Here is a 26,792-nt window from a genome sequence, read left to right as displayed (position 1 = left end):
ATGTCTTATCCTTTGGGGAAGATGGAGTCAATATGAAATTTATGATCTAGAGGAACTACACCCACTCAAGGAGCTTTCTAGACAACTTCGAATGGCAATTAGGTCATGAGAGCAACTGCTAGAAGAATTTATACTTGAATTTGCAATGATTGATGACTTATCAATATATGTTTAATAGAAACACTAAGAACATTCACCCTTTCATACATGAGATGATGCAACACTACAAAAGACTAAATTTCAATTTCACGTAACAAAAGCAGCGAATTGCATATCTAGTATAGTGAAAATCCCAAGAACATCAATGTATTAAAGCAAATAATAATAATCATGAAAAGATTACTTACATGTGCAAAGAGTATATCCAATCACCAAAATTAAGCCAATAATGAAGGCTCCAAGACAAGAGAGAAATATCCAAAAATCAAAGTTCATCCATTACATCCCCAAATCTTCCTCCAAGAGGGATAGCAAAAATCTCACAAGAGATAAGAACCCAATCCAAGTGACGATAAAAATGAATCATCACACTTCTATTTATACACTCTCTAATGAATTCGATTTAGCTAAGTTTGCTTGATTGAGCCCCTAAAATAAAATAATGTGCATAATAACAATATTTTTGGTGACAAGCCCACCAAGTAGCTCAATAATACAAGAATAAGCCTCTCAAAAGGGTCGAATGATCAATAAAGTGAGGCATTGGGCCTTCGAGGAAGCCTAATGAAGTCCAAGAGGTATCATGATGTAGAAATGGACTCCAAACATAGTGGACGAGGGGTGGCCCCTTGTTTTCCAAGCAAGAACCTATGGTGCTCCCAAGTGGGTGTGGAGGCACAATGACATCCTCATGGGTCTCCAAATGGATCCAAAATGCCTGTGAATCATCTGCAAGGGCTAGAATGATGACATAAGCCCTCCCTCTGCAACAGGAGTGATCCTCTAGATCCTTGAACATCTGTCAAGTGCATGGTGCAAGTGTGGAGTCAACGAGGCATGGTGAACCAGGTGCATTGTCCTCATCTAGAAGGTGGAACACGAGCAATCCACGAGTGTCACTAAGAATCCATGAAATAATCTTTGCTATGCTGGGGTTCCATGGCTCTCAACGTTCACCCTACAAATGCCAATGTGACCCTTTAGAGGGCTAGGACCACGTATAGGGAGACCAAACCCCAAATGAAGACCCACTTGTGATCCTGCATAAGATCCAATGCATCCCCTTGCCCTCCAATACAACGAGTCATTAGAATAATCAAGTAATAAAACTTACAAGTCATTTGATCAATGGAGCACTCCATGGTGGCATGCCCTTCCATAATGGGTTTTGGTATGTACAACTATCTCCAAGCTCAATTGGGGGTTAACCAAAAACCCTATTAGGTGGTTTCAACCTCTAAAGGGGGTGATATGTCCATGGTACATCCTTCAAATGGTGGGTGTCAATGATATAATAATGGAACAGAGAGAGGATCAGGGGAAATCATTCAAACCACATGTCATGGTTAACGGGTAGCTACAATAAGGGAAGCCCACACTTGGTATGAGAGTGTAGGAGGGAGCAAATCGTGGTACATGAGTCACCCCGGCCTTTGTCTTTCCATCCTTCTTCGTAAGACTTTTGTCTCTTAGTGATTTTTCTTCATAATTACTCAGGCTCCAGGAGGTGAGAGCATGATGTGTAATATGTAGCATTGGATACCCTTTAAGGTGGGGTGATTCATTGCCCACCAGGGTTGGGACAATCATGGATTCCATAATGATAAAGGGGACTCATCTAGGGCCCATAGGAACCATGGTGATGGCTATGGATAAGGGGTAGAGCTCATGTTTGTCTTTTGCCCAAGTGCTAAATTTGTATGTCCTGGCCATGTTTTGCATCTTATGGTACATCCCCTATTGAAAGTAGCCAAAGTGTGCCTTTTCTTTTCTTTTTAGCTATATCAACCTTCAGGGTATAATTCCAATCCCAACTCCATGGTGGCATACCTTTCCATAATGGTCTTTGGTATGTACAAGTGTCTCCAAGCTCAATTGGGGGCTAATTAAAGACCCTATTAGGTGGTTTCAACCTCTAAAGGCTGTGACATGTCCATGGTACATCCTTCAAATGGTGGGTGGCAATGATATAATAATGGAACAGATAGAGGATCAAGGGAAATCATTCAGACCACATGTGTTCATGGGTAGCTACAATAAGGGATCCCACACTTGTGTGAGTGTAGGAGAGAGAAAATCACGGTACATGAGTTACCTCGGCCTTTTTTTCCACCCTTCTTCATAAAACTTCTCTTTTATTGATTTTTCTTCATAACTGCTCGAGGCTCCAGGGGATGAGAGCATGATGTGTAATATATAGCATTGGATACCCCCTTAAGGTGGGGCAGTTCATCGCCCACCTGGGGTTGGGACAATCATGGATTCCGTAATGATAAAGGGGGCTCATCTAGGGCCCATAGGAACCAGGGCGATGGTTATAGATAAGGGGTAGAACTCATGTTTGTCTTTTGCCCACGTGCTAAATTTGTATGTCATGGCCATCTTTTGCATCTTATGGTACATTTATGATTGAGAGTGGCCAAATTGTGCATTTTCTTTTCTTTTTAGTTGTATCAACCTTCAAGGTATAATTCCAAGCCCGATCCAAGGTGTGGAGTAGGGGAGGGGAAGGCTAACCCTATGTGGACCCAATGGACACATGTGGACCCAGACAGAAAATAGACGAATGGGGATAAAATGAGTGGAAGGAAAGTGATGTAGGTGATATCATGAAGCAAGACCACACAACCAAAATCGGGATTTCCCCATGTAGTGCCAACCCTAAAGCCAATGCTCAGTAGAGTTGATCCCACGAGACAATTATACAAAGGTAACCACGGAATTAGGGAGTGAAGACAAAAATACAAACCAAACCCACTCTTTCCACCGAATCCCCCCCACCAATCCATGCCCCAAAGTGCCCATGATAAGGAAAATTAATCAACTATATCAATGGAAAGCCATACCTTCGGGATCGGGAGGCCCACCTTCAAACATACAATCATGACAAGTAGTTGAGAGGCCACATAGTTGGCTCAGGTGGCGGTGACAGAAACAACGGCACATTGAGCTATCTGGTCGCTGCAAGGGGTTGTTGGCTACCGATTGAGGACCATCTAGGAGAAAAATTTCTCCTATATACACTACCCACAAGTGGTGGGTAACAGGACTTGTTACATATACACATCTTACACTTTCAGAATCCAACAAAACGCCCTCCACATGAGACTTGAAGATCACCATTTCTATTGTCCACAAATGGAAATAAAGTTGCAAGGAAAGATGGGGATGGGGGCACCATAAAGACAATGTACTAAATTATCCATCCATAACGTAAGGACATGAAAAGAATAACTAAAAATTAATTCTGAAAAAGTTGTTTCCCTTACATCTCACATGTTGTATAGCCGTGGCAAAAATGAAATCAGAAAAAACAAGAGGTTAAATGAACATACAAAAATATGCATTGTGGATAAGAAGGATTTCAAAATAGGAAGGCACCATAAAGTATCAAACATGAGAAGGTGCCATTATTTTGCTTGGTGTAGATAAATCATATAATGAAATAGAATAAAGGTACAGAATGAAATGTTTTTACAAAAATATAAAATAAATTGTATAAATGCCATATAGCTTGAATAAGAGCTCTAATAAACAAGCATACTTAGACCACCTTAAGAAACACAATCTTAAAATGTTTTTAAATCATATTAAGAAATGTACCACATACATCAAAGTATACAGCTTGAATAAGAGTTCGAATACACTTAGAGGTACTTAAATCACCACTAGAAACACTATCTTAAAATGATTTTAAACTATTAAGAAATATACCACATATATCAAAGAGCGTACCTAAGTGACCTTGTAATCATGTTTATAAGATTCTTGTATATTTAGAAAAATAACATTATAGCAGGTCAGGAAAGGCTCCAAAGAGTGGTGATTGAAGTAGATAATGTTAGAAAAAGATGAATTGGAGGAAAGAGATATAATAGTTCATGTGATTCCCTAAAGAAAATATGTGCACTGGATATACGGGGGAAGTGTCAATTTTATTTAATGAAACCTTCATTCAACAGAGGAAGAGTTGTCACAAACACGTTAATTCCAACAATTTGAGGTCAATTTGAGGTATGATGTTATCAACCGACGATGTTCAATTATTCAAAACCTTTTACGTATATGTTTTTGAAAAAAAGAACTTTTAAATCCATGAATAGAAAAACTGTTCTTTGAAGATGCAAGCAGAAAGGTATTTACAATATGATTTATGTAAAGATTTTATGAGAAAGGCACAAGTTGCCATACATAAAAAATGTATAGACAGGCATATAGAATATAAGCATACAGGCGTATAGAATTGAACCACACAGGAAAATGGTTGCAGAATTAAAGATATATTCATGAAGTGATTATTCAAACAAAGGAAGAACAGACAATTCTAAATTTGTAGCAGATAAACCTTTACCGCTATACATGATTAGAACAAGAGTACAATAAAAATAAATGATGCTCTCATGATTTAAGAAGCCCAATCTTTGCAGACAATGAAGGGATCAAGTGTGAGCGATGCTTGACATGGATTGTTCCCCAGTTTGCAAGTTTATGAATATCAGGAATTATCCCTCGATAACAGGGATCTGAGGCATGCAAGTAGATTGTTGTCCATTGGTTTAAATTAAAAGATTTCTAATTCAGGAATCAAAAGAAGGAATCTGGAAACTTGGAAAAGTCAACTCAGCAGCTACATATTTACAAGGATATGGAGCCCTACTTGGTTCAAGTAGTGTTTATCAAAGAGAAGCATCTAAAGAGTGGATGTTCAAGTATAAGGCTTACTTGATGTAATAAATTTGTGTTCATACAACTGACTAATAAAATAATAGATAGCATTTAAATAAATAAGTTACACTGCGACAGTAATACAACTATCTAGCCAATGACATAAAAGGGGATCAAACCAATTCTGTCAATTGACTTCATTGTAATAAAAGCAAATCTGTTACGTTAGTCCTTTAAGTCCATTGCTAATTATGTTTGCAAGCTTTCTTGTCTATTTAGAAAAATAACATTGTGGACCTTTCAGAATTGAAATAAGCATAAACTCTGTAATGTATTCAACTTTACCCATGTAGTGAATGCAAATAATATCACTTAATATGTGCATGCCAAATACAAGTAAAGGCCTAGTGCAACCAACTGATTTCACATTGCATTGTATTATTGTCGCTGCTTCTAATCCAATTACATATGTGTAAACATAGATATGATTAAAGTCCCCAACCAATGAATTATTTTTGATTTGAGGTTTGCTTAAACTTACAATCACTAGCAAACACATCCAGCCAGTGACAACAAACAAACTGTCCCGAAAATGAATCATTTACAATATTAGAAACCTTCAGCTCTTTTCTGCAAAAAAATGTAGTTCATTCCTAAAAAATTAAACCTCCGTGTACAAGTCTTCAACATTGCACTCTTCACTAAATACCTTGATGCTGGAAGGGGACCCGCAGCTACCTTCAGCAATCAGTGCCCGGTCATTTGCCGCTATATGTGTGACAATTTTATATATCATCTCAATCTGCATCGAGATTAAAAGGCAGAATACAAATCAGATATTTTATGACAAGGGAAAACTGTTTAGCTGGGAACTTAACCAATAGGCAAAAGATAACAAAACTTTTAACACAAACTGCTAAAAGCACATAGAGTTGCATGCCTGTTCTACAGAATGGCATCGTTCTGCTATCTGGGCCAATGTCAAAGGCTCGATGGGTTCTTTGCAGCTGAAAGCAGGGACAAACCAAAATATGGTAAACCGCTAAAACATGGTTTGAATAGGGGCAAATATGAATAGAAACACACAAAATAAAACCCACTCACAAATTACCCACAAGCAATTTAGGGATAAACCAAATATGTTAAACCACCAGAACGAGGTTTGAAATTTGAATAGTGTCAATGTGGAGAAATTAAACAAAACAAAACCCACTAGAAATCACCCACCTGGCCTCATTCAGAACAGAAAGGACCCTCTTTTGAAGAGCCAATACTTCTCCAGCTGCCTTCTTTCCCGCTTCCACGCCTGAACAAATAATCCAGATTCCAACACAAATAATAATAACATTAGTAAAATTAAATCCATATATAAGTCTGCCATCCCGCAAAGAAAAAGAAGGAATCCAAAGAAAGACAGTATGTTTGACTGATCCAAGGGGGTCTGACTAGCCAGACTAGTGTTTCTTTTATTTTTCTTACGACTCATCACACCATTGGGAAGAAAAACCCAAGGGATTCGGTTGTTCACAACTGAAGTTCTCAAATGCAGAAATATTCATTCCAAATGAAACATTAAAATGGATTTCAATGTGGACAAAGATCTTTAGCAAAATAAATGCAGGTTTTACAGTCTCCATAATCAAGTCTCAAATTAAAAAAAAAAAAAAAAGAGATAAGAATAATGTCTACAAAATGCATTTTAGTAAATAACAGCCCACACAAGTCCACAGCTCTGTGGTGAGTGGTTGAGATGAAGTTTGTCATGCCAAAGACCCAAGCTCAAACCTCGTGAGCTTAGGGCCCCATTCTAGATGGATTGCCCAAGTTGGACAGGGATATCCACATTTGCATGGGTCATCTTAAAACATATAAATTTCATAGCTTCTCTAAACTTTCAAAGAAATTTCTCCACAACCCAAAGAATAAAAACATGGCTACATCACCAAAACAAGAACAAATGAAATATCTTGAACTCAGGTATCATTTAATTTGCCAATATAGACTTGGTTCACTGGTGAAATCCACCAATTGTTAAGCTATAAGTTGGGATTCCATTCTCGCTCTGATTTCCCCCGCCCAAATGGATGAGCCAAGTGCATGTCCTAGACAATGGCAGACTAGATACCCATCAGATCTACACCTAAGCTAAAGGGTGGTGTAGCCCCTGACCTCAGGATGTGTTTTTCAAAGCAACTTTAGATAATAATAAAAAAAGAGAATCAAATGAATGTGCCTTCAAGTAATACAAGAAAAAACTTGATGTCAGCAAAAAGTTTGTTAAATCAAAGTTCAAACCCTAAAATAGGAAAATATTAGTATACAAAGATCATTTATTTTGTCAATCCTCAACAAAAATAATTATAATTGGTTATATTTCTCATAAAAACAAAAAACGAAAATTAGGAGTCTGAAAACTAATTGACTGCCATCAAAACAGAAAAAATCTGAATGCTAGATATATATAGTATATACACAACAATTTGCAGCAACCAATCATGTATCTCTCTCTTACTGGGAAATAAAATTGCATCTGCAACTAGTATAATGTCAAACAAAACCTAACTCCAAAGCTTCTAGTGTCTAGCCCCTTCAATAAAAGGCCCTATCTCTCTTTTATGGAATAGGAGAAGACTAGGGTTACAATGATTTACCTTACATCACTAGCTATAAACCTAACTCTAATGTGCCTAGGAGAATGCACCTAGCTGCATGGATAAATTTCCCTGGAATAAAACACCCACTGAAGTTGAGTGAATGCATGCAAGCATGTGCCCAAATTACCTAGGGTTTTGTGCCCACCTAAAATAGAAAATCTCCTATGGTGTGCAGCTATCTCTCTTGAGATATGTGACCACCTAAATCTAGAACATGCACCACCATGCATAGGGAAATACCCCTCATTGATCTAAAGATAGTGCATGCATTCATCAATCTACATATAGGTTGAGCATTGCAATGGGCCCATTGAATGCATCATGGTGAAGGAGAATCATCTCAAAGCAATAGATAAAACCAACACTCCAACATTGCAAGGAAGGTGTTCTCCACCAAATCAAGTTTCCTCGTCAACATCTTAAACTCAATGCCAACTCCCTCTTCATAAGAGAATCCAACAACCCTATCATTCTTACTCATCACTATGCCCATCAATTACAACTTTAGAATCAATCATTAATTCCACCACCATGGGTTATGAGACTATCTCCATGTTAGTCTTCCACAACCTTCTTAAATGCCAATTACTCTTCTAGAGTAAATCCACAACCTAGTGGATCCTTTGTCTTTGTAGGGTTTTTCCCAAAACCTAGCACTCCAAGATGAAAGTAAAAAGCATACCACATACAAAGAATACAAAGCACAATATCCACATATTACAAATGCACAAATGACCAATAATCCTTGAATGGAACTACACTAAAACTATGTTTCCAAGCCTAAGGACACATACCCTAACATATAACAATTCCAAAGATAACTTATGAACAGCAGAATTTTTGCAGCCCCAAACATACCCTCTTTTATGTCTATTTACTTGACAAAAAAGAACAAAACATGTTCAATATTATGTTAAATCAGCATACATAACCAACACTAGAAACTACTCAATAAGCATGAGAACACAAGTTTAAAATCAGATCTGCAAATACACAAAGTGTAGACAACAAAGTGCACATCATATATACATAAGAGTGCAGTTACAAGTACATACCAACAGCTTATCACAAGTTGATACAAGATAGTCCTTCAAGCTATCACACCTAAGCCTCCAATACACCCCAAAAGCTGAACAAAAACTAGCATCAACACAAACAAGTCCACCATTGATCTTCTTACTTCACTCCAGTGATCATCTTGATTTAGGTTTATATCACACAAACCCTAGGCTTTTGCATCAAACAAGTACAAACCTTACTAGGAAACCCTAGTGATGTCTTTAAAGTTCCTTGTCCATCCTAGGATTTGAGTTGAGAAAACCCTAGGTCTTTATGTCTAGCATTGACACAAGCTCCAAGACCTTCGAAGAAGATCATCAATGGAATATCAATAGGTCTTCCTCTAAGCTAAACATCAAACCAACCTCAAGATTCCTCTACTCCTTTAGCACTCCATGCTCTTACTCTAGCCTCCATGCATCACACAACTACAAGGCTCCAAGATCATCCCAAGCACTAATATTCTTTCATCATGTCTCTCCTAGGGTTTCTATCATAAACCCTAGACCTACCTCTATTCAATCCACACGACAACCAAAGCTTCTCCATGGACATACAAAGAACAAGTAGCGACAACAAGCAAGGCTTGCAACGAAGTCATCAACTCCTCTAACACTCATGTTCTTGTCTACAATATGCACAAGCCCTAGCATCCTCTTATGTTTACAAGGACACCAAGAACATCCTAAACCACTAGCATCCCCTTATGTTTACAAGGACACCAAGAACATCCTAAACCACTAGCATCCATTTTTACATCTCATAAAGCGTTTACATCACATACCCTAGGTCTTGCTCCCTACAAGATTTATCGAAGACGATTTTGAAGGTAAAATGATGAGTACATCAGTAGTAAATAATGACAAAGGCACTGCCCTACCCTTATATGGAATGTTGCCACATAATCTAGCAGGTCGTGGAGAGGGGTACCCTACAAGGCTATTACTAGACCAAGTGACAACAATGGGGTAATGGCCAACTATCACCACAACCAAAACTCCCTGCTCTTTATGGACTTTCACCAATGGGAGGAGTCCCGATATTAGGTCAACTATGATGGATATTCTAAGCAATGTTTTAAAACTCTGACTCGGATTTGGAACCGGCCGAGGGTCGACTCTAACTCTGACTCGGTATCGACTCAACCATTGTAAAAAATACATTAAATATTTATTTTTTAATGAAAAACATAATTTTAAAGATTTTCATTCATGTTTCCAAACAAAAAGCATTAGAATATAGAGAGAAGACAACATATGATCAAAGTAGGTTCATGAATATATCCATTATATCAAAATGACACGTAGGGCATTATCCAATACATACATGATATAGAGATCAAAACAAAAACACATAACCAAGGAGGCTCTAAATGGCCTCTACAACAAAAGTAAAACATCACTAGTCACTAGTCACTACTAGCTATTGTTAGAGAAGCCAACATCATCTGGCTCAGACTCTGAATCAGAGTCAGACAGTGAAACCCATGGCTCCTCCTCATCACCATCCAACTGCAACTGTAGAAGTAGTAGCACTAGCAGGCGCAACAGTTGCACGTTGAGTATAGGAAGTGCTTGCAACTGGAGGACTTGGGGTTGGGCCTGAAACTAGTGGATCTGCATTTAATTGAACGTAATGTTCAGCTACTGCCTCCATCTGTAAATCCAAATCAATACCAATATCATCAGAATCAAACTCTATTGGATGACTCTCCACTGCCCAATCTGATGTTGGATCAATATCTTCCAACACAATGGGATTTGTATTAGGTCTTTTGTTCAGCAATTGGTTGCGTCTTAGCCGAAGGTTGTATTGGACATAGACTAGATCATTTAACCATTTTTGTTCCAAACGGTTTCTCTTCTTTGTGTGAATCCTTTCGAAGACAAACCAATTGCGCTCACACCCACTAGCACTTCGAGTTTCACTCAAAATACAGATTGCAAACTTCTGCAATAGAGGACAATGGCTACCAAAATGCCTCCCACATTGTGCTACAAAAAACATAGTTGTGTAATGAGTTAGCTCAACAAATTATATCCAACTTTCAAATTATAAACAATTTAACAAAATAAGAATTTGAAAATTGAAATTGTTTGTTTACCTGGCTCCTCTGCTTCCCTTGCAATCCTTGCTAGGTTCTTACCAAAGGTACCTGTGGCTCTCTGAAACAAGTGATATGTCTGTGTATCTCCAACTGGTCACTCTCCTTAGGGACCATGCAATCAATGCAGCCAATCAATCCATCTCTAAACTCCCCAGTCAAAGCTTCTGCCTCCAGAGCTTTATAATGATACCTTGGGTTCAGAAAATACCCAACTGCATGTGTAGGGCGATGGAGTTGATTTTTCTATATTTGATCAATGATTTCCCAAATGTGCCCAAGATTAGCCACTCTATCCTTGTATGTTACCTTCATTTGCTCCTTTGCTTGATCCATAGCCTCATAAATAGAGCCCATAGCCAATCTTTCCCCATCCACCAACTACAACACCTTAACTAGTGGCTCAGAAACCTTCATAATCTTTGTTGCCTTTTTCCAAAATATTTCTTCATTAACTTTCTTTCTCACATCTTTGCCATCTTGTTTGCGAGACCATTGACATTCATTCCATTCATCACTAGAAAACATCCTTTGCAAGTTTCTATGTTAGGAAAGCATAGATTGCAATGTCAAAAAATGAGTTGCAAATCCAGTGATGGCAGGCCTAATAATGTCCTTGCGTGTGTTTCCTCATCAAGGACAAAATCCATGAGTGATTATAAATATATTTTGTTATGCTTTTGGCATGCTCTACAGTGTTCTTGATCCAATCTATTTTACCATTATCCTCAAGCATGATATCTATGCAATGTGCAGCAAATGGGATATTTGTGTTCTTCCTCTAACATTTTACCAACAAGAACATAGTTAGGGGCATTATCTATGATGATTTGAACAGCATTAGCCACTCCCACCTCTTCAACAACCTCATCCAAAAGCTTAAACAAATGTACATCTTTCACCCTATCAGATGCATCAACTGATTCTAGAAACATGGTTCCCTGTGGGCAAAAGATAAGAAAGTTCATGATGGTATGATTCCTTTGATTAGTCCATCCATCTGACATGATGCTACATCTTGTTTTTTCCCACGAGCTTTTGAAATCTTTCAAATATTGATTAATGGAAAAAACCTCTTTTTGCAAAAGAGATACCCTTAACTTATGCATAGTAGGGCCTTTGAAGCCCTTTCCAATAGCGAATATGGCATCAAACATAGGTTCATAATATGGTGAACGAGAAACATTGAAGGGGATATCAGCGTCATACCACCATTCAACTATGTAATCACAAGCAGTTTCTCTCAATTCTTTCTTCCAATGGTCATCTAAAGTGGGTTCCATTTGACCTCTATTAGCTTGAGGACCATGTGCACTATCAGAGGGAGAGGAGGGTGTGAAATATCTTTTGATATCACCCTTCTTTTTCATTTTACCCTTACCCTTTTCCTCAATAGACTCCAAAGAGAGAGGAACATAGCGAAAGGGGTTGGATGCATCAGTGCAAGGGATAGATGAAGAGCCCTCATAATCAAAATTGGGGTTGGCAGCCATCTTGTGTTTTATACTCCTCTTCCTCCTAATTTCAGCCACTATTTCTTTTTGCCTAGCTTTTTCTTCCTCAACTTCTCAGTTTTTTCTATCAACTCCTTCCTAATCTCCCCAATTTGTTCTGTTGGTGTTGCACATGGAGCAATTTGGCCTCTAATACCAGCCAAGTGTTGTTTCAGCCTATGAATGCCCCCTCCACCTCCCTTAATTTTTCTATGACAAAATTTGCAATGCATTTGATTATCAATCATCTCAGCATATGCCCAAGCAGCATCTTTCATTCTAGGAGCCATTTTTTGATATTTGGACTTGGAAATGAAAGGAAACAAATCTGAAAATGAAAAGAAAAAAAAAACAACTCTTCAATGTTCATTTCTTTTACAAAAATTACTCTTTTCAATTTCCAGATTTGCAAAAAAAAAAAAACAAGCAAAGGCAGATTTTAGAAGTGAAAAAAAAATACCTCTAGGCTCTAGCCTCCTCAATGTTGCTCCAATGGCTGCCCAAGAAGCTCCTCACTGCTGCTCCAATGATTGCCCAAGACTCCTCACTGCTGCTCCAAAAACCAACTCCACAACTCTTCACAAACTCCTCACAAATTCTCACACAAATGCAATGAGATAGCTGTGAGGAAATGTGAGGGGGTTGGGTAGCTTTTATAGGCTTGGGAGAGATTATATGGGCAAACAGAAAACCTAAAACCAAAATTTAAGTGAGTTTGGGGTCCGCATTCCCCTCCAAAATGCGTCATTGACTGAGTTTGATTGGCTCGGTTGGTTTAAGTCGGACTTCGCCAAGTCGGCCATTCTGTTACCGAATCGATCGAGTTGGTGATCGGCTCGATCGGTTTGGTAACAGACCGGCCAATGAACCGGTTTTTGTACCGAGTTGGCCCAGGCAAGGGTCTGGCACGGTCGGCTTAGCGGATTCCAATCCGGTCCGCCCAAATTTTAAAACACTAATTCTAAGTATAAGGGCTTAGGATGACCAATAGGCTCCCACGAGAATGCCTCAACTTAAGCACAAAGTTCCAATCAACAAATGAAGGCAACTCGCTTTAGGCCCAAAAACCCAGCTCCACTAACTCCTCCCTACTGCAAATCTGGCCCACGAATTTTGCCCAGAAAACTATTGTGTAGGCCCTAGAGGACAAATTTGGGTTCTCTTTGTAGTTGTAGTATCCACCTCTGCAAATTACCACAAATTCTCGTCCACCCTCAAGAAATTTTCTCCTAATTTCTCCAGTTGAAACTCCCTTGGAAACTCCTCAAATCAGTGGTACGAACTTTTGGCCCTACATCCTCTTGGAGATTCAAACTGGTTGAGTTACCACTGGAAATGGCCCACAAACTCCAGTAATCTCCTCTTCAATAAACATTGAAATTCTCTCCTAGGGTGGGACTCTAAGTCCACCGAACAAAAGGTTGAGCTTGTGCTAAGCAACACTGGTAGTCTTCGCTAAACAGCACAAGAGTACTCTAAATCATAAATTCAATTTGTCAAAATCCCCCAAAATGATGCCTCTTCCTTCTATTTATCCTTGCTGCCCCTTTCTCTCCTTGTGGGCCCCATTAATTCGACCTCCTTTTCCCTAGCTCAATTTTTCTAAGGGGCTTGAATTCCCCTTTTTGGATGGCCCACATCCCACTACCAATTTAATCTTTCCTTTTCTCAATGTTGGTGACCTCCATCTCTCCGAAAATTAAATGGGGACTCCCTCCACCCACTTTTTCCTAAGTTTACATGCCAAAATATTTCCCAACGCCCAATTACAAAAATGGAAATCCTTCTTAGCAAAATCAATTTAATTGGGGGCATTACAAAGAGCCCACACGTGTGAGTCGTGAAGCCTTCTAGGTTGAGGTCATGCATCAAATGAGCTCCAAGTGTCAAGCATTGTTGCTTTGAGGTGCCAAACTTGATGTAGAAGCATCTAAAATTCATCCTTTGAGGATTGGCCCTCAAATCTCTACCAATGGCTCACTGCAATCCCAGAATTCAGTTTGGGCACCATAGGATGGTACTCATGTGTCTCCAAATGACCATAGTGTCAGTACCTACTACAACGTTGAGGGATTCCAAGGTGGTGCTAGCCCTCCCATGTCTCAAGGGGTGAGACCATCCTATGGGAAGGTGTCCAAAGCCTGGGTTGCGAAACCACTTGATAATTACAACATAAAGTTTAGTGACAGCACCTAGTCATCAGGTACAATAATCATTTTTGCATCTAAGTGGACCAAGCTTGATGTAAAGGGCTATTTCATACTCTAACAAGACTTCCCTTCCAAATTCAAGGCTTTGAACTCACAATGGTGTTCTCCCCTTAGGTAGGAGTGGCTAAAGGACAACCTTGTTAGGTGTTTCCAGCCCCCAAGGGGAAATAACATTTCCTCAACCCACCCTTCCAAGCCTTGAACTCACAATGGTGTTCCCCCCTTAGGTAGACTGAAGGAGTGGCTAAAGGATAAACCTATTAGGTGTTTTCCACCCCCTAAGGGGAAGTAACTTTTCCTCAGTCCACCCTTCAATTGATTGGCATCATTGAATAATGATGGTATCGAGGAGAGAAGAATTCATGGCCAAGTTCCATGATCATAGGGACCGGCATAATGAGGATCCACATCTTGAGTGTATAGATGTGAGGAGGGGGAAGTAACTTTTCCTCAATCCACCCTTCAATCGATAGGCATTATTGAATAATGATGGTAATGAGGAGAGAAGAATTCATGGCCAAGTTCCATGATCATAGGGACCAGCATAATGGGGATCCACATCTTGAGTGTATAGATGTGAGGAGGGGGCAAGCATGGATGCATGACTTACCGACTCGGCCTTTGTTTTTCCACCCCTCTTGTGTGCCTTTTACTTTTTTTTATTTTTCTTTGTATTAATACTCGTAGCTCAAGGGCTAGAGCTTGCTTTGTATGATGTATAATAGTTATAATACCCCTTAATGATGACGCAGCTCATTGCCCATTGGGGTTGGGACATGCAAGGGCTTTGTTTATGATGTATAGGAGCAACATGTGCTCAGGAACTGGGGTGATGGCCATAATGAGTGACGTAGAGCTCATGCTAGGCTTTTTCCCTCGTGCTAATGTGTATGTCCCAACCATAGTTACTAGAATCGGACCGATCATTGAACCAGTAGATCCCCCGGACCAAGAACCAGTTTGAACCACACAGAAACCGATTAAAAAACCGTTCAACCAAAAACACATAAAATATTCATATTTTAAAGAAAAAAATATATATTCATGTGCATCCATATGAATCCAAACCATTTACACACAAATAAGCAAAAGTTCTCATTTATATAGCATGTAAGGGTGCACGTAACCAAAATAGCACCAAGTGCAATCCATCTCTAAACCAAAAATACATTAGCAAACAAGCTCTACATTCAAAAAACATTATGCTTCTAACATTATGCTTCTAACATTCAAAAAACATTATGCTTCTAACATTCAAAAAACATTATGCTACAACAAATACCTACATATCATCAAAATCATTGCCTATATTGGGATCTTCATCATGAATATCACCCTCTAAGCATTAAAATAAGATAGAAAAAGCATAGCATGTCAAGTCAAAATTTTGTTTGAGTGAGGAGCACTTTTTTTAGTATGCTCATTATAGAGGAGTTCGACAACCAATGCTACTAAAATCAAGGTACATAGAGGGCTCAGTGTTCTCGATTAAATACTAGTTCCATCCCCTTATACATGACAAAATCGAATGTAGCGTTGTAATCTCCCCAAGCCTGAAATGCTAGGACATTGTAGTGATCGGCACTTTTTTTAGTATGCTCATTATAGAGGAATTCGGCAACCAATGCCACTAACATCAAGGTACATAGAGGGCTCAGTGCTCTTGATTAAATACTAGTTCCACCCCTTATACATGACAAAATTGAATGTAGCATTGCAATCTCCCCAATCCTGAAATGCTACGACACTATTAAGTCTACTGAATTTTGAGTGAGATCTAAAATTCTCCTTTCTCCATATGAAATCCATTAAGGTCAGAACCACTCTCAAACATCCCGAGTCATTTCATGGTAATGTTAAAAATTTAAGTAAAAGGATGAGAATGAAAGATAAGGAGAATTTAACATCCTTTCATTTTCATCCTTTTACTTTAAGAATTTAACATTAGTAGGACAATAATGTCAAATATTACGCTGCGTTCAAAGGGTCCTTGGCAGCAATGTACAAAACTAGCCAGTTCAATGAATAAAGGTCAGTTTGGTACCAAACAGGTCGATTTCGTACAAGAATTGGTCAATTCAGCACCAAACCGGCCAAAAACGATTTAGGTCATCAGTCCGAACCAGTTTTGGCCTCAAACTAATTAGACCAGCTAGTTCAGACCGATTCAGTCTTATTATCATAACACTAGTCCCAACCATATTTTGCATTTTAATGTTCTTTCTTTTACTATTTTTGTGGCCATTACATGCTTTTTACTTTTTTTAGCTCCATCAACCAACACTCCTCTAAGATGGTGTGCTATCCAACAAGCTATTAGCCCAATGCTCCCTCTTACATGGTGGTTTGTTCTCCAATTGCCCTCCTACAAGGTGCTCCACCTATAGATCCTCTTGTGCCCAATTCTCCTCAACATGTATTATATGGAAACTCTTTGCTCTAATTATTCTCCTTGACTTACCACAACAAAACTCCATGAAGCATGCTCCTCAACCCAAGAATCATCAAGTCAAATATTTGTTGAAATATGTAACTAGGTTCGGTCTTCATAATGACACGTGTATTCATGATTTTATGTCTTTGATGTAATGAGAAAAATAAATTTATTATTTTTATTCTTGAGGCATGGGTTTCATGTTCAAGGGAAATTTATTTTTAGGTCACGCTCCCATTGTGAGCTCCTAGGGCTTTCATTAAGTCTACAAGTCATTAAGTCATTGTCATGTAAAAGAAAATTTTATTTGAGTCAAAAGACCCTCGAAGACCTCGTCATGATGCAATATTCAAGTTGTCCCACACTCATACACAAGTCGGCCTAAAAGGAGCAATTCAACACAGGGAGAAGCCTCTATAAAGGAGACCTCGACCTCACTTGGAGGACACACTTCACACACTCAAGTTCGATCACAAGAAAGAAAAAGGAGTGTGAAGGAGAAGAGGACGAAGTAGAGAGAGAAAATCGTATTTTTTGGATTGTTTCTGGGCTAATACTCTCCACACGTGCGAAGAAAATAGGTCTCCAATTACAACAGTAGAAGCTTAGCTGCAGAAGCAAAGTTAGGTCATCAAGAAAAGCTATTTGGAAGCCAAAATTCTCTAGGAGAGAGAATTTATCGAAGCGAAGAAAAAAGGAGCAAGAACTCTCCATTATCTCTCACAGGTGCAAGGGTTAGGTTTTATCCAAAAGACTTTTCTAGGAAAATAAAAGTTGCAAAAGAATCTACTAGGCAGGACGAAGTTGTAGAAAAATCTGCTGGATAGGTCAAAGTTGCAGAAGAATATTCTAGGGAAGTTGAAATTGTAGAAGAAGTTGCTAGAAGTCAAAATTACAGAAGTTGTTGGAAGCAATGTTTGACTTGGTTTTGGAGGGTCTTGGGCAAGGGTCAAAGGTCTTGGAATTTGTCAACTGAAGCTCTATAAGAAGACAGAATTTTGGTGGGTTTTCCTCTCAAGTTGGAGAGGTTTTGGCCCTGGCTAATCGCCTACATCTTGTGTCCCATTGTCTTGTTGATTTTATTTTTGGTAGCTATTTGATGATAGAGAACACTAATAATAATCAAGTTAAAGAAGAAGTTAACCAAGTTAAGTAAAAATATATCACAAGTAGTTATCAAAGTTCAAGAAATCTCCTAACTGTAGTTGCCCCCTATATTTCCCAATAGTATCCAGCCTCCAAGGTGTATGATAGATGGTCTCGTGCTCTTAAGGCTAAGTGCTTAGAGTTCATCCTCCTAGGTAGCCACCTCTCCTAAACAAGCAATCAAATCTTGCCAATGTGTACAATCAATGGGTTAGTCATTACGTGGGTCAGTAATCCTAGGTAAGTGTGCAATGCTAGCACTCTATTCAAAGGCAAGTATTGCCTTAGCCATCCACATGTTCATCAAGCATCACCAAGGGTGTAGGAGAGCTAGCCCTCTCCTAGCTAGGTGAAAACACTTTTCAAGAAATCACAAAAACTAACATGTATGAGTCAATGATCCTTGACATGTCCAATTAAACATGGTGACAAAAAAATCAAGTGGCCTATTTAACAACTCATTTCCCAAAAAGAACAAGTGGATCAATATAAGAAGTGGAGCTAATTTTTCATTTCTCATTCTCCTTATGCAACTTGTAAGTCTTTAAGTTTCCATCATATTGTGAATGCCTACTCAATGGTATGGCCTAACAAAGAACAAACGAGTACAATAACAAATAAGTGGAGTGACATCAAACTCCATTGTGTCATGTGTTGATTTGGGGTAGCATTGGATGTGCTCTAGCCTTGAAAATTGGTGGAGATCTCCAAGACCCAGAAATGATTTGGGTAGAATCTAACAAGTTTGGGAGATATTAAAATAATTAATATTTTTAATGGAGTCCCTAAGTCTAAACTTAGGGAAAATAAAATATTAATGTGAATTAATATAAAACTGAGTTAGAATGGTCCAAAAGTCATGGATCAAGCCAGATCTAATCTTAGCCATTGATTAGGGACTTAATCTCGGTCGTTGAATTGTCAACAGGAAAAGTATAAGAAGAGGCTTGAGGGTCAGTTGGAGAACACACCGAGTTGACCAAGAATTCGATTTTTTGGGGTAGGGCTTGCTGAGGAAATCAAAGGAGTGATCAGAGTTGTAGCTAAGGGGCAGTGAATACAGAAGCAGAGAGGCAGAGAGGGTACTAGGAGCATCAGCGCAAAAGTCAGGAGAGAGGGACGCGGAACCAGTCAAGGCCCACGCAAAGGCATCCAGGCGTTGCGCAGTGCCAGAGAGTGCTAGTGTGGGTGATGCAGAGGCTCTAGAGGCTGACACAGGGCCTCCAGAGGCTAACACAGGGTGAGTTGGAGTGACACTAGGCCAAAGAGGCTGACACAATCCCTAGAGGCAGACGTTGGAGATTTTGCGGGGCAGATTGGAGCTGAGAGCTGTGGGATTGTTCATTCGGGGTTTTAGCCGGAATATGTCTCCAACTGAGAGGTACTACTCCTGAGATCATTCTCTGTTGGGTGAGTCGGTTTGACACCCTGATTGTATTCTGACACTGCTTAATAATAAAACCCTCAGATAGCTGCACCTGTTTTCCCGCATTGGGTTTTTCCGGGGACATTAGTCCAAAAACAACGGTGTCACTTGTGTGCTGCTTGTTCTTCCTTCAGTTGATGATTTGTATGTGTTGGGACTGTACTTGTATTTATTTTCAGTGTTTACATGGTAAATAACTTGTTAATTAATAAAACAAGTAGGAAGAAATAAATCAAAAAGTACAAGAAGGATTTCTAACAGTTAGAATTAGAAATCGATCAAATGGCAAAGGTTGTAGAACACTTTCAAGTGATGAGGATAGGTTGTCAAAACTCCTTGACCCATCCAATTTCCTACGATTTGGGTTGAGTTGTGATTGGCAGCTTTAGTTTTGCACCTAATTGTTGGAATACTAGAAAATTATGCATGTCAATATCCATAAAGATGGAAGCTAACTAGTCCTTGACCTAGCAACTTTGAGACGAGGTTGTGAACAAAGCATCTTCACCAATTTATGTGTATTGTGTGACCATCAACATTGAATACGGAATGGTCAAGGTGGCACAATTGAGAAGATCCTAAAACTTCTTGGCAATGTTCCACCAAGACTCCGGGATAGGGAGACACACAAAGGCGACATGTGGGAGTAATACCCTCAAATTTTAGGGAAATTTAGGGGGGATGTGGAGATGTCGGATATATAATTTTTTAATATATATACATTCATATATACATACATATACATAATATATATATATATATATATGGATCAACATATTTATGCCTTCATTATTGAATATGAATTTGAATTATAATTCATATTCATATTCAATAATGAAGGCATAAATATATTGATCCATATATAATTGAATTAAATAATGAAATACATTGATCCATATTCATCGTTCATACTACTATAATAGATAGAAATGTTATCGAAATTGAACCAGAAAAGAACCGAAAAACCCTCTGAACCGAGAATCAGTCGAAACTGGTAAAAAATTGGACCAAAAATATATAAAACATTCAATTTTTAATGAAAAACGCATATATTCATGTGCATCCATATGAATCCAAACCATTTATACAAAAATAAGCAAAAGTTCTCATTATATGGCATGTAAAGGTCCACATAAACAAAATAACACCGAGTGCAATCCATTTTTGAACCGAAAATACATCAACAAATATGGTCTAGATGGCCTCTAACATCCAAGAAAATCATGCTACAACAAATACATATATATCATCAAAATCATTACCCATATTGTGATCTCCGTCATCAATATCAACCTCTAAACATTAAAATAATATATAAAAAATGTAGCATGTCAAGTCGAGATTTTGTTTAAGTGATGGGCATATTTTTAGTAGGGTCATGATAGAGGAGTTCGACAACCAATGCCACTAGCATTAACATGCATAGATGGCTTGGTTCTCTTGACTAAATGAATCCAAACCATTTATACACAAATAAGCAAAAGTTCTCATTTATATGGCATGTAAAGGTCCACATAAACAAAATAACACCGAGTGTTATCTATTTTTGAACCGAAAATACATCAACAAATATGCTCTAGATGGCCTTTAACATCCAAGAAAATCATGCTACAACAAATACCTATATATCATCAAAATCATTACCTATATTGTGATCTTCGTCATCAATATCACCCTCTAAGCATTAAAATAAGATATAAAAATGTAGCATGTCAAGTCAAGATTTTGTTTAAGTGATGGGTATATTTTTAGTAGGGTCATGATCGAGGAGTTCGACAACCAATGCCACTAACATCAAGGAACATAGATGGCTTGGTTCTCTTGACTAAATGCTAGTTCCATATCCTCGTACATGACAAAATCCAATGGAAACGTTGCAATCCCACCGAACTTGAAACCCTGAAAAATTGTTAAGTTTGTTGGATTTTGAATGAGATCTAAAATTCTACTTTCTTGATATGAAATCCAATGAGGTCGGAACCACTCTCAAAAATCCCAAGTCATTTCATGGTAATGTTAAACGTTTAAGTAAAAGGATGAAAATGAAAGATAAAGGAGAATGTCACTCTTACTTTAAGAATTTAACATTACTATGAATTGTGTAACAATAATATGGCCATAGGCTTGAATATTAGGCTTCCCCACACAATTTCTTAAAACTCAAAAGGAGTGCTTCTAGGCACCCCCCTTAAAAAGGGTGCTTCTAGGCATCTCCCTTTTGCAGGGGTGCGCCCAGAAGCACCCCTTTTGGGGAGACATGTCCCCCACATTGGGGAAGCCTTTCCCCCTGCGTTTCCACAAATGTCCCCCCGTCCTAGGTGCGTTGGAAGCATGGGATGCATGCACGCCACACTAGGGGATGCATCCCCGTGGAAGCTGCTTCTCGGGGATTTTAGCTTGTAGCACCCAACACTCATCATCTTAGTGTCCATACTTCATGTGGTATGAACACCACGTTTGCTTCTTCTAGGTCTCCTCAATAAGAGAGAAAATAGGGGTGCCTACATTCTCAGTACTACTGATGGGTTTCCCCGAAGAGGCAAAGGAATGAAAGTGTTAGGAAAAGAACTTCCTTTAGATGAGGGTTGAGTTTATGTAGCCTAGCTCCAATCATTATGGCTAGTTGGAAGCATGCTCCTTTAATGTCATGAGAAAGAGTTTAGTTCCTTGCAAAGATGAGATAAGAAGCTACAAATAAAGTAAACGTGGATAGTGTCTTCAAACTCACTGACCATTCACTTGATGGACATTCAATTGAAAGTATTAATGAACTATTGGAGGGTCTATCCTAGGATAAGTTGAAGTTGTAGCCATCTTATCAGCAATGCATCAATGTACCCTAATGGGCAGAATTACTTGTGAACATCATCTTTGAAGTCCTCCCAGTGAATGTTATAAGAACTGAACCAGTTTTACCAATTTAAAAGGCCAACCAGTCCAAATCAGGCACCCAAGACAGAAATGACTGGTTCTATATGAGAACCAGCCTTAAATGCCTAAATCATCCAATTCTATACAATCCATACACTATTAAAATTTGGGTACCGGAGGACAAGTGGTTCCCTAAGGCTTTGATCTTTGGCCTAGGGAAAAGTGTCCAAATTTATTTGTACTTTTCCCCTAAAGTGACTTTATAAGTGGTAAAATCAATTTAATTTAAAAGTGACTTTATAAGTGGTAAAGTCACATTCTAATTTAAAAGTGACTTTATAAGTGGTAAAGTTACATTCTAATTTAAAGGTGACTTTATTAAAGTCAATGAAGAATTATAAAGTGAAAAAGTGACTATGGAAATAAAAGGCTAAGTGGGTCTTTATTTAAGTGGGTGAATTAAAAAATAGAAAGTGAGAATTAAATGCACATTTATTCTCATCCCTAGATCTAAATGAATCTCAGCCATTAGATCTTGGGGTAACCCAAAAGGTCATTTAAAGAATAAAGGGAGAAGAGAAGAGGAAAAGATCATTCATTCTTTCATGAGCATTTGAGAGAAAGAGAAGAGAGAGCAAGGAGAATTTCTGAGCAGTGAGGAAGTGAAGGAGAGCAGCAAGAAAACATTTCAGCGAATCTGGGCAACAACATTTATTGGCACGCATCCCAAGGAAAAACCGTACAACATGAACAGGGGAAAGGCATAGAAATCGGGAAGAAGGACAACAAGTTCTGGGCATGTTTTTCGAGGTTGGTCGTACAGCGTTTAATGTTGTTTTATTGCTGTAAAAATTTCTGTTTTGGTTGTTTGCTAATTGGCACGATTTTCGAGGTGGAGTTCAAGCATGGAAATCGAGATAAGTTGTAATTTGTGGTTGCTGGAATTTTTACTGTGTATTTCAGTTTCTCTGTAAAAGAATTTTCAAAAATAAAGAAGAGCTCTCAAACTAGTTTTCCACAAGATTTGTAGGGGGTTTTTCAGGGTCACACTGACCAAAAATCACTATGTTATTTTCTGTGTGGGGCTGACATAATTTTGCTGTGTTTTATTTCTACAATTTCAGCAGTTGTGAAATCTCTATAAAGAAAACTGATAACCGGAGTGGGGGTTGAAATTTCTTCATACACTGGCTAGTGGGACCCCATTTTTAAATCATTAAAAAAAATTATTAAAAAAAAATAAAACAAAACCCTAAAGTGAACCCTAGATCCCTTCCTTTGATATTTAAGGAGGTCCCCACCCTCCATTTTTCTCACACGCTTAACTTCATCCATTTGGAGTTTGAGGGTTCATTTCCATTCGGCATCATTCCTTCTGCTGGTTTAGACCTTTTTCTTGTGCTGATTTCTAGCATTGAATCTGAAAAGGATTTGTTGGATCAATTTGGAGAGTTGATTGAAGGGTTGTTTTAGAGAATGTATTATGCTCATTCAAAGGTTTCTTTGAAGAACTTGGGCTGTTATAGAACTGTTTCTCTGTTGTTTTGGAGCTGCTCTTCTTCTCTTGTCTTCTACTGTTTCGGTGTTGTTGAAGGTATGTAAAACATTCCTTGAAGCCTCTTTTTCTTTACAATTGTCAACAAAATTGCTGCTTTCCCTAGAAATTAGAATGGCCTATGCTTTTATTTGCATATTTGTTTTTGTTGGTAAAAAGGTTGACATGCCTACAAAAGACAACAGGGATCTGATATGGGACCATTGCCAGTTGATTGGGACCGAAATGGTATGCAACTATTGTCAAAAGGAATGTTAACTTTTAAGCCTTCACTAAAAATCTCTAAAGAGCTAAAAGCCAAGATGCTAGGTCATATTGAGGCCTTCCAACCAGAAAAACTATTAATAAAATGATGAGATAAGAGATAGGGAGAACTTCATGTTCAAATCTGAATGAAAATCAAATCCCTAATTTTGAAGAATCCTCTTATTTTCCTGGTGGCGATCCCTATACAATCCAAAATAGAAATGTTTCAAATGAACTCGCCTAGAGAAGAGATTGTTTCTGATCCTAGTACACTCATTTTGAAGAGGCCACATAAATTTGACTTTTTCTTCATATCTCATTTAATCTCAAGCCATTAGACCAATGGCTAGGATCAATCCCCACTTGACCCCTCATACATGTGGTCCCCTTCTTTAAAAAGACTTCCTAGTACTTTTAATGTTTTAGTACCATGGTCACTTTTTCCTTATAGTCACTTTACATTATAAAAGTCACTTTAATAAAAGAAAGTGTACTTAGTACTTTTTCACATAAAGTACCTTTTATATCACATGTGACTTTAATAATAAAGTACCTAGTACATCTCCACATAAAAAGTACATTAGCCCCCTTGATATTAATAAACTCATAATACAACTTAGACAAAAGGTGATTTATGTGTTTCCCTAGACCAAAATGAGAAAAGCCTAGGAAACACCTCCTTGGTACATTTTCAACAAACCTTATCAGCAAAAACACTAGGGGAGAAGAACTTGTTCAGTCAGCTAATACACAATTCGCAATGAAATTTCTTACGTTGCAACTTGCAATACATTCCTGACCAAAAGGCCAATTTGCAAGAAAAAAAATTGTTGTGACGAGTGGAATGCATCTCAATGGAACAAAAAGGTTGAAGGGAAAGACATCGCTGACAAGACTTCTGAGAGACATTTTTGGAAAAGGCAAATGAGATAGTATTATTCAATGAGCATCTTGTGAAAGTGTTGTGAATGGTGAAAGAAAGAAAGAAATTATTTTAACGTCCACGAGGCTAAAGATAGCCTATGGGATAGATTGCTTCTTCATCTGCTTGATGTATTCGGCCCTTTTTATGTGAAGCTTCAAAATAAATGCTCCCAGTTTCTTGACAAACCCCTCGCTAAATAGATTATCCCAAGAGCTAGCTGCCAACATATCTGCATAATTTTCTCTATTGTCTTTGAAGACCTCACATTCTAAAATGAAATGTTTTTATGTTCCTACTTTTCCGGAAGAACAAAAAATGCATGCTCTTTCCTCCCACACTTTTTTTGGCCTTTTCCAATGCCTTGCTTCACAACGGAGTTGATGAGAATTAGTCCTTAACTAAGCAATAAGGATTTTGGCTCTCCAAGAAATATTGGCCTCTATGTATGCTTTTGGTTGATGACTATGAGTGGGATTAAACACTTCAATATGGTATTTTTCTTTATCCCACCATGCATTTTAGTTATGAGGCGTTAGATGAAGCCAAAGAGGCAATAAAGGGAGCATATCATGATAAAAGAGAAATGTATCTTCCCCTCTGTAAAATCATTGACTCTAGCTGGAACAAAACAACTACATCAACCTTTACATGTAACTGGCTATTCATGAACCCAAGGTAAGTAATTTATGGCTTTTAAGTTATCTTATTCATTATTCTAGAATTTATGCATTGCAAAAGTTTGGCTGCTAGCCAAAATTTTAAAGTTCAAAACTCATTTGATGAAGTCTCTTTGTCTTCTAAAGGTACCATTATACAAAAGATTTTGAAGCAGACAGGGAAATAAAATAAGGATTTTACAAATGCATTGACTGCATGGTGCCTAATCCAGAGGTACAAGATGAGATACACAGTAATCTCTTGCATTTCCATGTGCATATGGGTACCTTTTGCATGTCTCTGGCAATCCGAAGCAAATCCAAGGACTCACAAGCTAAGTCATTTTAAAGATCTTATGTTATATTATTCATTGCAAAAATTTAGTCAAAACATCGAAGTTCAAACTCATTTATTGCAGCTCCTTAAGTTCTTTCTGTTCAACTCTTGTTGCAGCGTATTGGTGGGTGCAATTTGGTCGCTAGTGCCCTAATTTGCAATTGGGATCTTGAGCCATACATGCAATGTTTATGGGTGTGAAAGCAATTGGAGAGTTTTGAGAACATCCACACAAAGAAGCAAAATCGTTTGAATCAAAGTTAGTTGAATGATATGGTCTATGTTCAATGCAACTTAAGATTTAGGCACAATCACGTTGTTGAACAAGATCAGTAACTCAACAACCATAGACTTGGGATGTTATCGATCCCTCATCAGAGCGGGTTGTCAAGACTTGACAAACAACATTTGACAACAAAGACCTATCCTGGATGGCCTTCAACCCACCCCTAGAGGTAAAGGATCTTAGCATTGTTGATGAACAACTACCTTTAGGCCCACAGGAATCAACTCGAAATCCCATTTCAGAGTCTACTCACATTGAGGATGTGGGGGGTGCAAATTCAAATGATTTTATCACATGATTGGATTGTAGAGTCTAGGTTCTGGTTATTAGCTTGAAGGGCAAATAAACATCACTTAGTGATAGTAGATGGTAACATTGAGGTTGTTGTCAGGCTCATTGTTGTGCAATGCTAAGTTATAGGAACATCCTCAACATATCATGCAACATTTCTAAAATTGCCATTATTGGACATGTTGTTGCTGTTGAGTAGAAAGGGGGTTTTAGCATGAGGTGTTGTTGCTGTTGTTCAATGAATATTTGGGCAACGATGGAGTCTAAAGAGTTTC

The 26,792-nt window shown here is 38.3% G+C and overlaps 1 protein-coding gene across 1 annotated transcript in view; it reads right to left on the bottom strand.

Moving 5' to 3' along the window:
* Window positions 1-5,232: 5,232 nt before the first annotated feature.
* PGI1 (phosphoglucose isomerase 1) overlaps window positions 5,233-26,792 on the bottom strand; it is a 142,281-nt gene continuing 120,721 nt past the window's right edge. Inside the window, exons 12-14 of the mRNA XM_089459301.1 lie at window positions 6,052-6,130; window positions 5,765-5,831; window positions 5,233-5,626 (exon numbers count right to left, since the gene is read on the bottom strand). Coding sequence (XP_089315427.1) covers window positions 5,486-5,626; window positions 5,765-5,831; window positions 6,052-6,130 — 287 coding nt within the window. The 3' untranslated portion in view covers window positions 5,233-5,485. The remainder of the gene's footprint in view (window positions 5,627-5,764; window positions 5,832-6,051; window positions 6,131-26,792) is intronic.

The sequence above is a fragment of the Pinus tabuliformis genome, chromosome 7 (genome assembly GCF_031772625.1).
Source record: "Pinus tabuliformis cultivar Carrire ecotype Pingquan chromosome 7, CPIR1, whole genome shotgun sequence".
NCBI lineage: Eukaryota > Viridiplantae > Streptophyta > Pinopsida > Pinales > Pinaceae > Pinus > Pinus tabuliformis.
Note: the sequence above shows the minus strand (reverse complement) of the source record. Positions and strands in the feature narration are given on the sequence as shown.